This window comes from Strix aluco, chromosome 1 (assembly GCF_031877795.1).
Source record: "Strix aluco isolate bStrAlu1 chromosome 1, bStrAlu1.hap1, whole genome shotgun sequence".
In the NCBI taxonomy this organism is placed as follows: Eukaryota; Metazoa; Chordata; class Aves; order Strigiformes; family Strigidae; genus Strix; species Strix aluco.
Window position 1 is genome coordinate 78,359,700 of NC_133931.1, and position 13,690 is coordinate 78,373,389.

Below are 13,690 nucleotides of genomic sequence, written 5' to 3' on the forward strand. Positions count from 1 at the left end.
TAATAGGCAAGCTCTTTGGCAGATATGCTGTAATTATATGTCCCTGCGGTGACTAGCACATTGAAGACCCTGTGTCAGAGGGTGCCTAATGCATTTGTTTTAAGAATAAACCAACACTGCCTAGACCTTGACCTGGCCTAGGAGTTGGAAGGAGAAAGGGGAGGGAATGCATAGCTGCAGTCATGTCATTTGAGTGGTACATGCAGGGCCCCATCACAAATCCATTCTAGATTATAGATAGAATTTAAGAAACTTACTAAAATCAGTAACAGTCTAGATGCACTGGACTAGCAGAGATGCACTAGCAGGTGAGATAGATAGCAAGCACTTGGCATGAACTATCCTAAAAATAATGTTTACAGCAGTTCTGGTGTCTTTCAAGTGTGTCGGGAGAGAGAGTTGTGCTATCACATGATCATTTGCTCCACAGTCCAGCAAAGATGAACCCACATAAGTGAACATCACTCCATATCTGTCAAAGCCCGTGATTGTATCTGAGTCTGTAAAGGCCTAGCAGGCTCCTCTTCTGTCTTACAAAATGCTGCTGGGAGCTTTGAACAAGGCACGTTGCCTCTACAGGGAGGCTGGGACTTCAGTACATGGGACATATAGATAATGATGCATTTTCACTTGGCACACAAACTTATAAAAAATGAAATGAAATTATCAAGCAACTTGAGTTTGGTAAGTTTGACTATTAACAAGAGACACACCACAGGACTCCAAATAACACAGATGCATAAGCACTTGGAAGCTAAGAAGTCTTGTACAAACCCAGAGACAAAATGCTCTAAAAATCATATTCAGTGCAGTGCAGTACTGTCTGGATCTTCATCATCCTTTTCCAACTTACCAATGCCTCAGCATCACCTCTGTTTATTCAAAAAAATGGTTAATAGTCTAGGTAAGTACTTAATGTTCCAAGCTCTCCATAAACTTTTGCTTATGAGCTTGTGAAGATGAGGAATGATACCAGGATTTGGGATTCTCTGTATTATTCTTGGGGTATTTGTGTGGGGATCTGGGGATAAATTCCTGACTCAGCTATCAGACCAGTTAGCATTTTTCAAATGAAGCAGTGATATACATTTTGAGAACTATTCCTAAGCCACGTAGAGACTTGAAGAGTTGGTAGAAAAATTAAAAATTAACAAGAGGATTCCTGCATGTTTGACTTAGAGGTTCAAACAAAAGAGCAATGCTGAACAAAAGCATCACCGCTTCATTTTTTTTTGTTTTAAGAAAAAGGCAAATCCTCTAGTTCAACCTGATACCACACCTGCGTGCTTCTGCCATACTTCGAAGTATACTCTTCTCACTCTATCTTTAACTGAACAAGAGTAGGGCACAAACACAAACAACTTTGTTTACAGTATAAAAACTGTAGACCACTGTGTCTTAAGGAGATTGCATAGCTCTTCTGTAATGACAGAAAATTAATTTAAAGTATAGTTGCGTGTCATATGAGCCAGGGAGGTAGTGGGGAGAGAGAAGGACAGTGACCAAGATGTTTTTTATACTTTTGTTTATAGTCCTCACATATCCATTTCCAGTGTAATTTTGTATAATAAGGAAGAGAAAACAGTGATGGGATCAAATTAAATGTAAGCTGTAAATTCAATTGAGCTGCATTTTTTGGTAGCATGCCAGATCTTTGTTTTTGCTGCTTATGTTTCCATTGATTAAGCACAGCTCTGCTCTTGAACTGCTGTTCCTGGAGCACCTGCTTTCCAAAGAGCCTAGCTCTGGACTGCGGGGTTTCTCACTGCTGTGCGAAAGCACACTTGTTAGTGTTCTGAGGGTAGCCTATGCCTTCTTTTTGCACAGAAAACGATAGTAGTATTTGTCTTTACAGATGGCTACTGCATGACATGGTGTCACCACAAGATGATGACCACAGTTGAACCTTCTGTGGCACTTGAATCAATTAATTTTGCCTTTTACTCTATGATTCCATAGTTCGGTGGAGGGGTATTTTTCAGCTCTCTCCCTCCTGCCCACCTGTCAAGGGGTCAACCCAATAGTTAGACACAATAACTATTAAAACTTTGTACACATTTTATTGTTTATTCCATAATTGTTTAATTCAGTTTGCATTTGATTAGTGCACTTAATATTAAATCTGCCACCTTTCCTTCTCAGTAGGATGATAGTTTACGCACATTAACATGGAAATCAGCAAGCCCACTTGCTTAGTAAGGTGAGAGACAACCCATTCGACTTGGCCATGTTTAGAGGCTATCAGACCATGTTCATTGAGAAACCTTAGTTCTGCTGCCTTGTGGATTGTACAGAAGGGTTGAAAGTACCTTGGTGAGAAAGTTATTTTTAGTAAGATCTAAACTAGTGTACTATGTAGTCTTGTGCAGATCCTTGGTCAGATAACAGAGATGCACAAACTTGCTTATCCCATGTTGTGCGGGGAGAGTCTGTCACCACATGGTTTCTATTGAAAAAAATAGCAGCACAGCAGGTATTTTCATCATGTGAGGCAAAAAACTCACAACTGAAGATTGCAGATTATACGAACACAAGAGAAGAAAAAGCTGTTAGAATATATGAAGTTAAAATGAGAATTTAATGGTAGTGTGCTCAGATGTTCCCTGGCAAACATTGGTATTCATAAAAAATATTGCTTTCATTTGAGTCATTTGAGTAGGTGTGACTGCTCAGTAGGACTGAGCTGTCTCTTACAAAAAAATACTATGCTGAAGAACAATATATACCTCCAAAGCGTGATAGCAGATGTAGATAACTGATGAGAGACAAGAAAGACAAGTACAAACACATCATTCAGAAATAAGTGTTGTTTGGCTCGTGGGAGATGACAACATTTCCATATCCTTTTTTTTCCTTTCTATGTTTATTTATGTATTCATAGATATGCCACATCTCATATAGCATTGTCTGCATATAGGTAACTTTTATCGGTCAGAAATGTCCTTCACGAACCCCAAAACCAAAATTAAAATTATTTAATAGAAATGAATGTATATAAATATATATACATATATATGTATATATAATATAATTGTGTTTGAGCTCTTCATGGTGTACAGTCTTTTGTTCTGTGGATGTGCATGGGATGGGATTCTGAAACTAAACACAGTTATTTCATGTTTGCAAAAAATGTGAATGCACTATTAGTGGGATGTGGAGACTCTCTTTGCTCACCCTTGGCAAATGACCTGGTTAACAACACCTATTAAGATTAGAAGGTCAGTGTAAATAGTTGCGGGGAGGGAGGGGAATTAAATACTTAAAGCTGTCTGGAAGGCTTTTGCCCAATACTGTTCCTGTTAGAGAGGAAGTCCAGCATCAACTGGGTTAAACAGAAACCAAGGCACTGCAAAGGGAATTTGAAGCAAAGAAGGAAATAGCGTGGAAAAAAAGTATAAAAGAAGCATGGAAATTCATAACAGGAGGCAGAGACCTATGAGTGGAAATAGCTGACTGTCAAAACCTGGTTTGAGACTGCTGTACATCTCTGGCATCGCACCTCAGCCTTGGCCGGGGAGAGCAGCCTCTCCACGGGACACTGAGGGACACTGTGAACTGCCTGTGCTGCAGCTGGGGGGGTGGCAGTGCGGACCATGACAAGCAGGGACCTGCCCCTCGGGTATGTCTGTGCGCACGCACTCGCAGGGTGCTTTCTCACCAGCTTGTGCATTAGCAATTCATAGGGAGCTGCACAGGTGCACATAACGCTCAAGCACCTACACTGCCCTATAGGAGGGGTGTGCAAGTAGGGTAACCCACACTCCCAGAAGAGGGACTGTGTGCATTTAAGCCACACATCCTGTGAGAAGGGGTCGATGTGCATATGTAACTCTGCAGCTGTACATGATTAGAGCTCTTTGGGATCAGTTATAGAAGGATGTTTCAAAATTTCTAGGTGTTTATTAACATTTTGCAGGGTCTGGTATTGTGATTATCTGTCGTATATCTGGTACTGATCCTGAACATATAATTCACTGATTGTGGGATAGTTGTGTAGCTGCACAGAGTCAGAGAAGCATGTTTGTAAAGGAAGATGACCTGAAAGTGCAACTGTACTAAAAAAAGTGAGCTCGTTCTGCATGTTACTCCACAGGTCATGCCAACTTCTTGTAAAGCAGTGTTGGTAACAGATGGCCTATTGATCACCTTCATGAGTGCATCACCGGTCCTCCTTCTGTTGAAGGGGTGTTACATTGATAATGGGCTCAAACTTTTCTCAGCAGCACCACAAAACATACCATCACTTGGCAGGTTGCATAGTCTTTAAAAAAAAAAAAAAAAGACTCCGCGCATGTAGTACAGCACTGGGACATGTTGCCAAGGAGGGTTGTGGGGTCTCCATGCTTGGAAGTTTTCAGGACTTGGCTACACAGAGCTATGGTTGACCAGATCTAGTGTTAGTAAATCAAAAAATCATTTTGGTCCAGATTTGGTTACTCTGAGTGAACTGATTTGGTTACTCTGAGTGAACTGAGCAGTTTTTCTCTGGGGCAGTAGGTAAAGATGGGGATGGGAAGAGAATTCAGAGGTGGGTTACAAACTGGCTACATGCAGAGAACAATGGGTGAGAGGGCGGCAACCTGTGGAGATCTGCAATGGTCAGCCCAGTGTGGATTTTCATATACAGTGTATGAGAGGGACTATGAAATTTGCTGATGAAATTAAGGTGACAGGCAATATCTGTGAGGGGAGGTTTGGGATTTTAGAAAGGAAGAACTCAGCTGAGGATTGGAATAGAAGAACTAGGATGAAATTTAGTGCAGAATGCAAGATTATGGTTGGCCTGATGGACTAGTGACAAGAAATTCTGATAGAAATTGGAAGATCATCAGGTAGAGATGCGATGAGTTCAGGATTTTGATTAATTATGTGAGTTTAATGACAACTCAGCTGAATCACAATAACTGTCCATGTGACTGCTCTTAACTCATGGTAAGTATAAATCACAGTTAGCTAAGTGAGCCCCAGTGAAGGAAAACTACCTCACATTTGCTAAGCATGATGTTAGTGTCTGGGATCATGTCAATGTGTAGCAATGTGTTAAGCTGCTCTAATTTCATGATTTGTCTGAGCTCCACTTGCATGAGGTATGGTGAGCTATTAAGGTTTTGTAGCTGTGAGCAAGGGAGCAGTCATTCTAGGGTGTATGAAAACATATTTTCTGCAGAATTAGTATTAATGCTATTGTACAACTCACTGATAAAATCTGGGAAGTGTGTTTACAGCTTTAGTCACCCAGAAGGTTGAATTGAAAGAGGTATGTACAGAGGGTGACTACTAGAATAATCAGGGGAATGAAGAGCTTGTTTTCTGGGAAGAAACTAGAAAAACATAGCTTGCTGAACATAGTCAAGGCTGTGTTGTCATTACATATTGTCAATGTAAATGCTAGGGAGAGAAAGGAGCTATCTGAAAGCTAAAGGATGAGATTAGCATAAGAAGAAAAAAAGCCATGGGAACTGGCCATGAATACTGTTTAAACTTGGAAACAGTTTAAATGGTGAGATTCAAAGCAGTGAAATTAAAGTAGTCAAATCTAACTGGTTAAGAAATCACTGGATCAATACATCAAAGGGTACTGTATGATGGTGGTTACTTGTGACATCAATGTGATGACCCAGGAGACACTGGTTCCACTCTTGTGTTTCAATAACATTAGTACCAGTATTATCATCATTGTTTTTATGAGAAGGATTGCATCTGTGTAATCAACTTCAATAAAGATGACTTATTCTTTCTTTAATTCTTCCTGTGTTTAAATAGGAGGTTCAGTTGAGGTAAACTCAGGAATTATTCATATTGAATTTATGTCATCATTGTCTCTCGCATGTGTGAGCTTCTGATATATGAAAGTAACATAACAAAGAGCCTTTCATCTTTTATTCAAATGGAAAGTGTCAGATGGAGGTTAACAAAGTTGTTTTCATCTGAGCATGCAGGAACAAGTAATCAAGTGATGTCATTTTCCCTTTTCTATTTCAATTTGCAGTGAAATACCAAAGTTAAATGATTACTGGCAAGGCTTTCTCTGCTTCCCCATTTCTCTTCTCTATTTTGACCTTAAACAGCTGACAAGCTAATGGATTATACTTTGTTTTTCTCTAGTTTTTCCTGGATAATGCTGTGAAAGCTTTTCCCTCAGTTCTTAATTCATCAAATGCAAGTTTTCCTAATTTGAGTAATCAGACACGGTGGTGTATACAAAACAACTGTTTTTTCCTACCGGTAAGTTCATTTTATACTTCTTTGTTTACAAAAATTACACTAAATTGACTGTTGCTGGATCTACTTGAAGTTAAACACCCACCAGTTTTTAAGACTTCAGCAAAAGCTTGATTTTTTTCAGTCACCTCCAACTGCATTTGAAGGAAGTGGGAAGTTAAAGGAGGTTAGTACTTCTGAAAATAGAGGTTTTAATGAATGTCAGATTAAGAAGCAGGAAACAGTCTGATAACTAAGAAGCATAGCTCACCCATACCAACAAATGTGTGTTACGAGATATCGGGAGAACAGACAGCAACTGCAAAGCAGACTGTGCACTGAAAGCTCCACATCACTGTGTCAGTGAGAAAACCAGGTTGGTCTGCAGACAGGTGTCATAAGGACAGTGGTAGACCTGAAAATACTCACCAGTTTCATCACTGACCTGGCAATAAATGAGAAATCTGTGATCATAACATTTCTGTCATTGCATATTTGATTAAGAGGTGGGGTGAGAGAAGGGAAATACAACAGTCGTGTACCACTGTCTAAACTGTTTAAAAGATCTGAACTAATTTGAAGATGTCTTAGTGTGGACAAAAGCACAGCAGCACACGCAGTGAGAGGGGGAAGGACATTCCTGCAAAAATAGGATCTGTATCCTAGAGAGCCATGATTTTTAAAGGGATTACAAAGACCTGCAGTTGAACACAACAAGCTGTATTTTGTGCCAGAAATAGGTCAATAGTCTTTGGATGAATAAGCAAGAGGCAGCGAGAGGCAGAGGGAGATTATTTTATCTCTATGCAGAATTGATGAAACCAGTACCAGAATGGCGTGTGCTGATGTCTACACAATATGTTTCACCTGAAACAGCTATTCACAATGTCAAGATAAACAATCCTAGGCACAAACAAAAGCAGGATGTTAATTATGTATAGAACTCTCCTGGAAAAACACAGTTGCAGTAACTGCAGCACTTACAGATTTTTAGTCTCTCCTTGATAAAATGACAGCAGAGCAGAGTTTCTGTTTCTCATTTTCAAATTTAGCTAACTAAATACCACCAGGTATGGTTAGGTGTCTACATCTTCTTTTGGCCCTGACATCAAGTTATCCTTGTTGTCAAAGAAATATAGTCCTTCTTACAGCCTCTGCATATATTCACACTCAGAAGCACATAGAAATAAATTGTTCTAATGCTTATTTAAATTTGTTTGCTTTTTAAGTTAGCAGGTTTTCTAGTCATCTTTTTTATATTACTTGTTATTGTTTTGACCATCTTGAAAGGTATTTTATTTTCTTTTTAATCAGTAAGTTCTCCAGCAATTATCTGAAGGATACAGTTTTCATGAATTATTAAGATTCAATCTACTGTTCTTAAAAAAAGTGTGTCTTTTTCCTTTGTTTTCACATGTATAACTAAGATGTTTGTCAGCTCTTTATGTGATTGGCACATTTCTAACAATAGTTTATAGATTTTAAACTATTAAAATGCATTCTTTCATCAAAGAAACTTTGTCTTTGATAAATTGGCACAAAAATGACGTTAAAATGTCAATTCTGATAATAATAAATGAAAAGGTTAGAGTGGCTAAAGTTTTTAAACACTTTTCCCCCTCACTTTTTTTATTAAACAGTTCTCATATGCACATCATTAGGTACTGCAAAATTTCTAGCTTGAAAAAGCTACAAATTCCTTTTGAGTTACTACTTTTGATCTTTTTTTAAAAAAAAAAAAACAACCTGGAACTAAAGTTCTTCTCTCTTTACTGAATGAGATATTGAATACTTAAGCTGACAAATGTTTGTTTCTTAAATTAAAAACTAAATCTTTGGAATCTGTGTGTAAGCTTTAAGCTTTATTCATGCAGATAAACTTCCGGTGATTTATATAGTGGACCTGGCAGATCTATTGACTATGTCATCTGAAATGAGTGAATAAGGGATTTTTGAATTATTTCAGCCCAAATAGAATTTAGTTCATTTTGAAGCAAACTGATTGATTCTCCCCCTCCTCCATCCCTCAAAGTAACTTTCCTGATTGTATTACTTGCTTTCTTGCTCTTTTTAAAGACTTACTTAGGAGAAATTACACAGTAAGTTTTAGGGACTTTGCTTGAGTTTAGTTATTGTTTAGTTTTGTCATAATGCTTCTGTAGTTTCCATATAATAGAATTTAGGCCTGGGAGATTTCAAGTCGTGCATATCTGTTCCTGTGATAAAATACAGTGTGGTATCAGTGCTGCCACCTCCACATGTTAAATAAATAAAAGTCATAATACTGACTTCTAAAAGATGCAGGTTTGGAATATATTTTATTTGACTAGGGAATTCCAAAATTACTTTCTTCTCAAGTTTTTCTCCATAGATATATAGGAGTAGAATCCCTTTTTACTTTAGTAAAGATATTTATAACCACAGAACTGTTTAAGAGAAGAGACCAAATGCACTGAGCTAGATATAAGTTCCTAAGGGTGTAGTACACCACTGCAAGGCACTGGGCCTGTGATGCCGATAAGAGAGGCACTCAGACTCTGTAAGTTATTGGTTAAAATACCATTTATTGGAACTAGCACAGGAAGAAAAAAGAGGGTAGATGGAGTTACATCCCGTCAGATGCTGGGAACCCTAAATCGTGCCGTATCGGTCCTCCAGTCAGGGACAGCATGTGGTACAGATCCCATCTGTGGAGAGATTACCCAGCATTTTCCGCTTTTGAGCTCTTACAGAATTTTCTTAAAAGGAAACATTTCCATTCGTCATTTCTGCTCTCAGACAAAAATTATGTCCATAAGAACTTGCTGCTGCACTGTTAAAAGTCGAGGCCACAGAGGTGGCGTAACCACCACTACCAAGTAGGAGCTGCCTGCAGACTCCTCGGTTGCAGTAAATTGGCTGAGCTGGATGAGGTTATCCCGCAGCCAAGGGATACACAGAGCACAGCACAGACCTGCACCTGCTCAGCTTCACTGCTGTGTGGATTGCTGACTCTTCAGAGTGCAATGATCTTCCATTCAGGGTCACTACAGAGGGTTGGTATCACTGCAACTCTCTGCCTTGGAAAAAGCCTCAGTGTCTGGGTAGTTTGAGCCCTTTTTATTCTTCAGTAGTTGTGCAGAGGTGTAGGACGAACAAACCTGAAACAGGTCTTCACTGAGAAATGGTATACCTGCACAAAAAAGCTCTAATTTTTTCCCAGTGGGACATTAATTCCTCTGTAGGAAAGTTCATGTTCATTTTATGAACTGAGTGCAGACCACTTGGCCCAGGAGACAGGCTGCCATTTGACAGCTTGCAATTTTTGTGCTTTGACAAAGACCAGAGCTCTCATGCTATACATATGACAGTAATTCCACCAGTCCTGATTTTCTGTATGGTTACTTTGACTGTTCCTTTACCAAATCATTACTATTTTCCAGTGTCTTGCCTGCTTTGTAGCTGCATGCATCTTTCTACCTAGCTGCATGCACCCTGCAGCTAGCTAGATGCCAGTTACCTTTATTCCTCCGCAGTGTATCTTTTGAAGCAGTTTGTCTTGCAGTTCCTCCTCTGATTTTTTTTTCAAGCCCTTTTGCGTTATTCTGAAAAGCTGAAAGGGTTAGAGAAAGATTCAAGCTACAATACTTCAAGCATCTACTAAAACTTGCAAATTCTTTTAATAAAGGGTGAAATTTCAGTTTCTTTGACAGGAATTGAAAGATCTGCAGCATTGAGCACTCAGAAACAGTAGCCTTAAATATATGTAAGTTACGGTTGGAAAAAGGTTTATTTAAGGTAGCATTTTCAAAAAAAAAAAAAGCTTCATAACCTGGTATGGCTGTTCAAGCAGAGTTGCCTAGAGACTCATGTCCAGATCTGCTTGTTGCTTACTGGAATCTTGCATTGAGGTACATAGTATTGAAGCCTGTGTTCTTAAATGTGTGGCTGTGCCACTCTTCTCTAATCCATCCACCCCTGACTGAAATTTTAGCTGAAATTTTCAATCTAGTCTATGTGTTTCTATGGAACACTAACAGAGACTGTCTATTCCACTTGGAAGTTTCTTGGTCTTTGTCAGACTGCATCCAGTTGTGGATTCAAGACTGACTTTTCTTTGCTTGTTTCTTTTTGCAAAACTAATTTCACAGGTAGAATGCCTTATAGAGTAAACAATGGATGCTGCTACTTTTATGTAACACTGAATTTGGAGTGTCATCTCCTGTGGAATGCAGCCATCAGAGAAGTTTATTTTTGGTGATTCTGAACAGCAGTTATTTCTATTTCTTATTTCAAGCAGATCTGCAAGCAAATTACAGTAACAGCAAAGATTCAGATGGCAGATCAATTCTGTATGTTGGGTGCTGTGAAATTTATTCTTCTTAGTGATCCTCCAAAATTAGTGTACAGAGATTCAGGTTCTGTCAAAAGGACTGCCATCAACAAGTCAACAGTAGTCCAAAAATAGCATATCTAGAAATAGAATGCTTTGTAGTTTCAGGAAAGATAGCTTCCTTACAAGGTACAGGACTGTAATTTTCAGGAAGCATCTTTGGCAAAGGTACTGTACACTAAGGACCAAGATAATGATTCTAGTGAGAATGTATTATTTCTGTTTTAACATTAATTTTGATGCCTGAATACATTTCCAGAAAGTATCCAGAGAAAATATTTTTCCAGGAATTTAGCTTCAACCATACATATTTTTGCTGGTATATATGACATAGGAAAGAAAAGGGTTTTTTAAATATATTCTTATGTAGTCATAACTCAAGATGATTTCACAGAAGGATGTTGATCATTTCAATTTCATATGCTTCATGGCTTAGCTATATTTCTAGAGTTTGTAAAATTATGTATCTATGAGGTTCATAACCATTGTGTGTATTGCATCAGTTTATAAATACTGCAAATACAGGCGATGAAATTGTTGTTTTCAGAACTTTAGACATTTTACCTTGACCCTTATGCTAGTAATACATACAGGGTAGTTACTCAACTCAAGCATGAGTGAAAACCATACAGTGGCACAGGAATAAATCTTTTGTCAGTCTGGTGGCAGTAGGCTCTTGCATTATACTTCAACACCAGTAGCGGTATCCCATGTATAGGCACTCTTTACTACTGCAGGTAAGCAAATCAAAAGTGACAGATTGAAAATTAGGGAATTTAAATTAGGAGCATAATCTAGATTCTACTGAGTTTTGGGTGAATTGGAGCCTAGACAGAAAAAGGGTCTATATTAGGAAATGCAAACATCTGCTTCTTATTGACTATCTGTAAATCATAATGTCCCAGGTATTTCGATTCTTTACATGTTGTGATAGATTCTGTGCTTAAGTGGTAAACCAGTAATTTGCTTTTAAACTAGCTGGAGCATTTTATTTTGTATGATTTCCTACTCAAGAACCAAATTCTAAATATTTTCCATTTGATTTTTCTTTGCCAGTATTTTATATACAGCTGCATATTAGGGCTCATTTCCTGTTCTGTTTTCCTGAGGATAAATTATGAGTTGAAAATGGTGATAATGTTGATTGCATTGGTGGGCTACAATGTTATCCTTCTGCACACTCATGGGCCCATGCTGGATGACTATAGCAAATTTATGTATGCAATGGCACCTCTTAGAAGGTAGGTGGATAATTCCAGTCCTTCTGAAATTAATAGAAATTAAATACTACCTATGGCAGTTCTTATGGAACATATTTTTTTTTTCTATGTGTTTGGCTGTATATAAGTCACAAAATCATTGTCATGCTGCTGTTAATATATGATTTAATGTCACACCTAAGATCAGGAGAATAAAATAAACAAGTATGATCAAGGTGTTTAAATCACATACTATAGAAAATAGAATATGGTTTAATTTGCATTTTGTAATAAAGAACATTAGGAAGAAGTCATCATTAAGGTTGTTAAGGCCTAAGGCTGAACATAATTATGGCTGTTAAAGCATATTTGCTGCAAGCCAGAGAAAATCACCTTTCTCAGAACTAGTACCTTGTCTTAAAACTTTACAAATATGGTCTTAGCTATTAAAAAAAATAAGTAGACCTACAGTTTGGATGTTTTTTTGCTGTGCTTGCAAATTTGTATGTTAAATTTTCAGTGAGACTGCTGAAGTTTATAGGTAATACTACAAAAGACCAGAATTATTACTCTTAAGTATTGCTGTGTAAAATACTTTCTGGACACATGTAATTTCTACCTCATTTTCAAAACAAAAAGGTGATTTTCTTCTGTGTAGGCTGAGTGTGAAGTACATAGGCCACAACAGAAGAACTGAATATTCAGAGTAGAGTTTCAGTGTCCTTTTTCCTGTGCTCCAAACTGCTCAAGTTCTTTAGGACACAGAGACAACCATGGAAAAAGATCTGAATTAACAAAAAGTGTATGTTTTCTTTGCACTTAAATCTAAAGATTAAATAAGCAAACTCAGGTCTTTATGTGTCTGTTGCATTGGTGAAAAGGCTCTCTCTGAGATGGGATAGAGAACCACGTGACAGGTTAGATTTAGCGTGTGCTTCTGGCAGCCTTGATTTTGCCAGTCAAGCTCTCTGTTTGTTAGTGTTTTCCTTCCTAAATCTCTCACCAATGTTCTTCTTTCAGTGACATCAGTAGGAGAGCGCTAATGCAAACTGTTTCCCATTACCTCTAGTGTCTTTTCCCAAAACAGAGTTCTAGTTTGTGCCTCCTGTAATTCTAAGATGAAATGGTGTCTTGGGAATTAGGTGCTTTAGTTTCCATTTCTTCACATTCATTGGATATGGTCCGGCTCTCCATTATGGAAGTAGTGTTAGTACATAAAATATCTCTTTTTAATCTGCTTTTATAGAATAAGCACCAAATTCTCTCCAGGATATTATTTTTACTAAGTCCTCATCTTAGTACTGGACTTCAGAATGTAGGCACATTTGCACAGAATGTAGTAGAAGTAATTAAAGCTTCATTATGGAAATAATAATACTTCATCAAATAATAAAGCATATCATACTTAAATGCTCTTAGTTTTCATACCAGAAAGTAGTAAAAATTGCAGTCTTATTCTTGTGCTAAAGTAATTTTGTTTTAACTTCTGAGCAGCTTGCTTTGCATTTGTTTTTATTTTATAGGCCAGGAATACTGAAAGACCTGAAGACAATGGGCTCAATTTCTTTGTTTATATTCTTCGTCACATTACTGGTTTTGGGTAGACAGGTAAGATGCACACTTCTCTTCATCTGGATCAGTGGACACGATGCCAGCCTCCACATGCAGTCTGCCACCTTCTCAAACATTTTTGAGATTTTCTGACAAACATCTTTACTCTGTTCTGCCCCACACCCTTGCAAAGGAGGGTCAGAAGCATCTAAAAAGCTATTTTCTTTATTACTTTCCGATATGCCCTTAAAACTCACCAATAACTGTCATTTAGACTGTAGACACTATGCTGGTAGTGTGCTGTGACTATTTCTTGTCATGCTGACCAATATTGTCTCATAGCTTCCTAGTGTGCTCCCATCTGTCT

General features: G+C 38.0%; 1 protein-coding gene across 2 annotated transcripts in view; it reads left to right on the plus strand.

Moving 5' to 3' along the window:
• The window catches only part of ADCY2 (adenylate cyclase 2), a 235,559-nt gene that overhangs the window by 198,143 nt on the left and 23,726 nt on the right, over positions 1-13,690 (plus strand). For both annotated transcript variants that reach the window (XR_012623430.1, XM_074825640.1), the window contains exons 17-19: positions 6,106-6,225; positions 11,630-11,814; positions 13,296-13,380. Coding sequence is in view for 1 of the 2 variants with exons in the window: in XM_074825640.1 (XP_074681741.1) it covers positions 6,106-6,225; positions 11,630-11,814; positions 13,296-13,380 (390 nt within the window). In the remaining variant the exon portion in view is untranslated. The remainder of the gene's footprint in view (positions 1-6,105; positions 6,226-11,629; positions 11,815-13,295; positions 13,381-13,690) is intronic.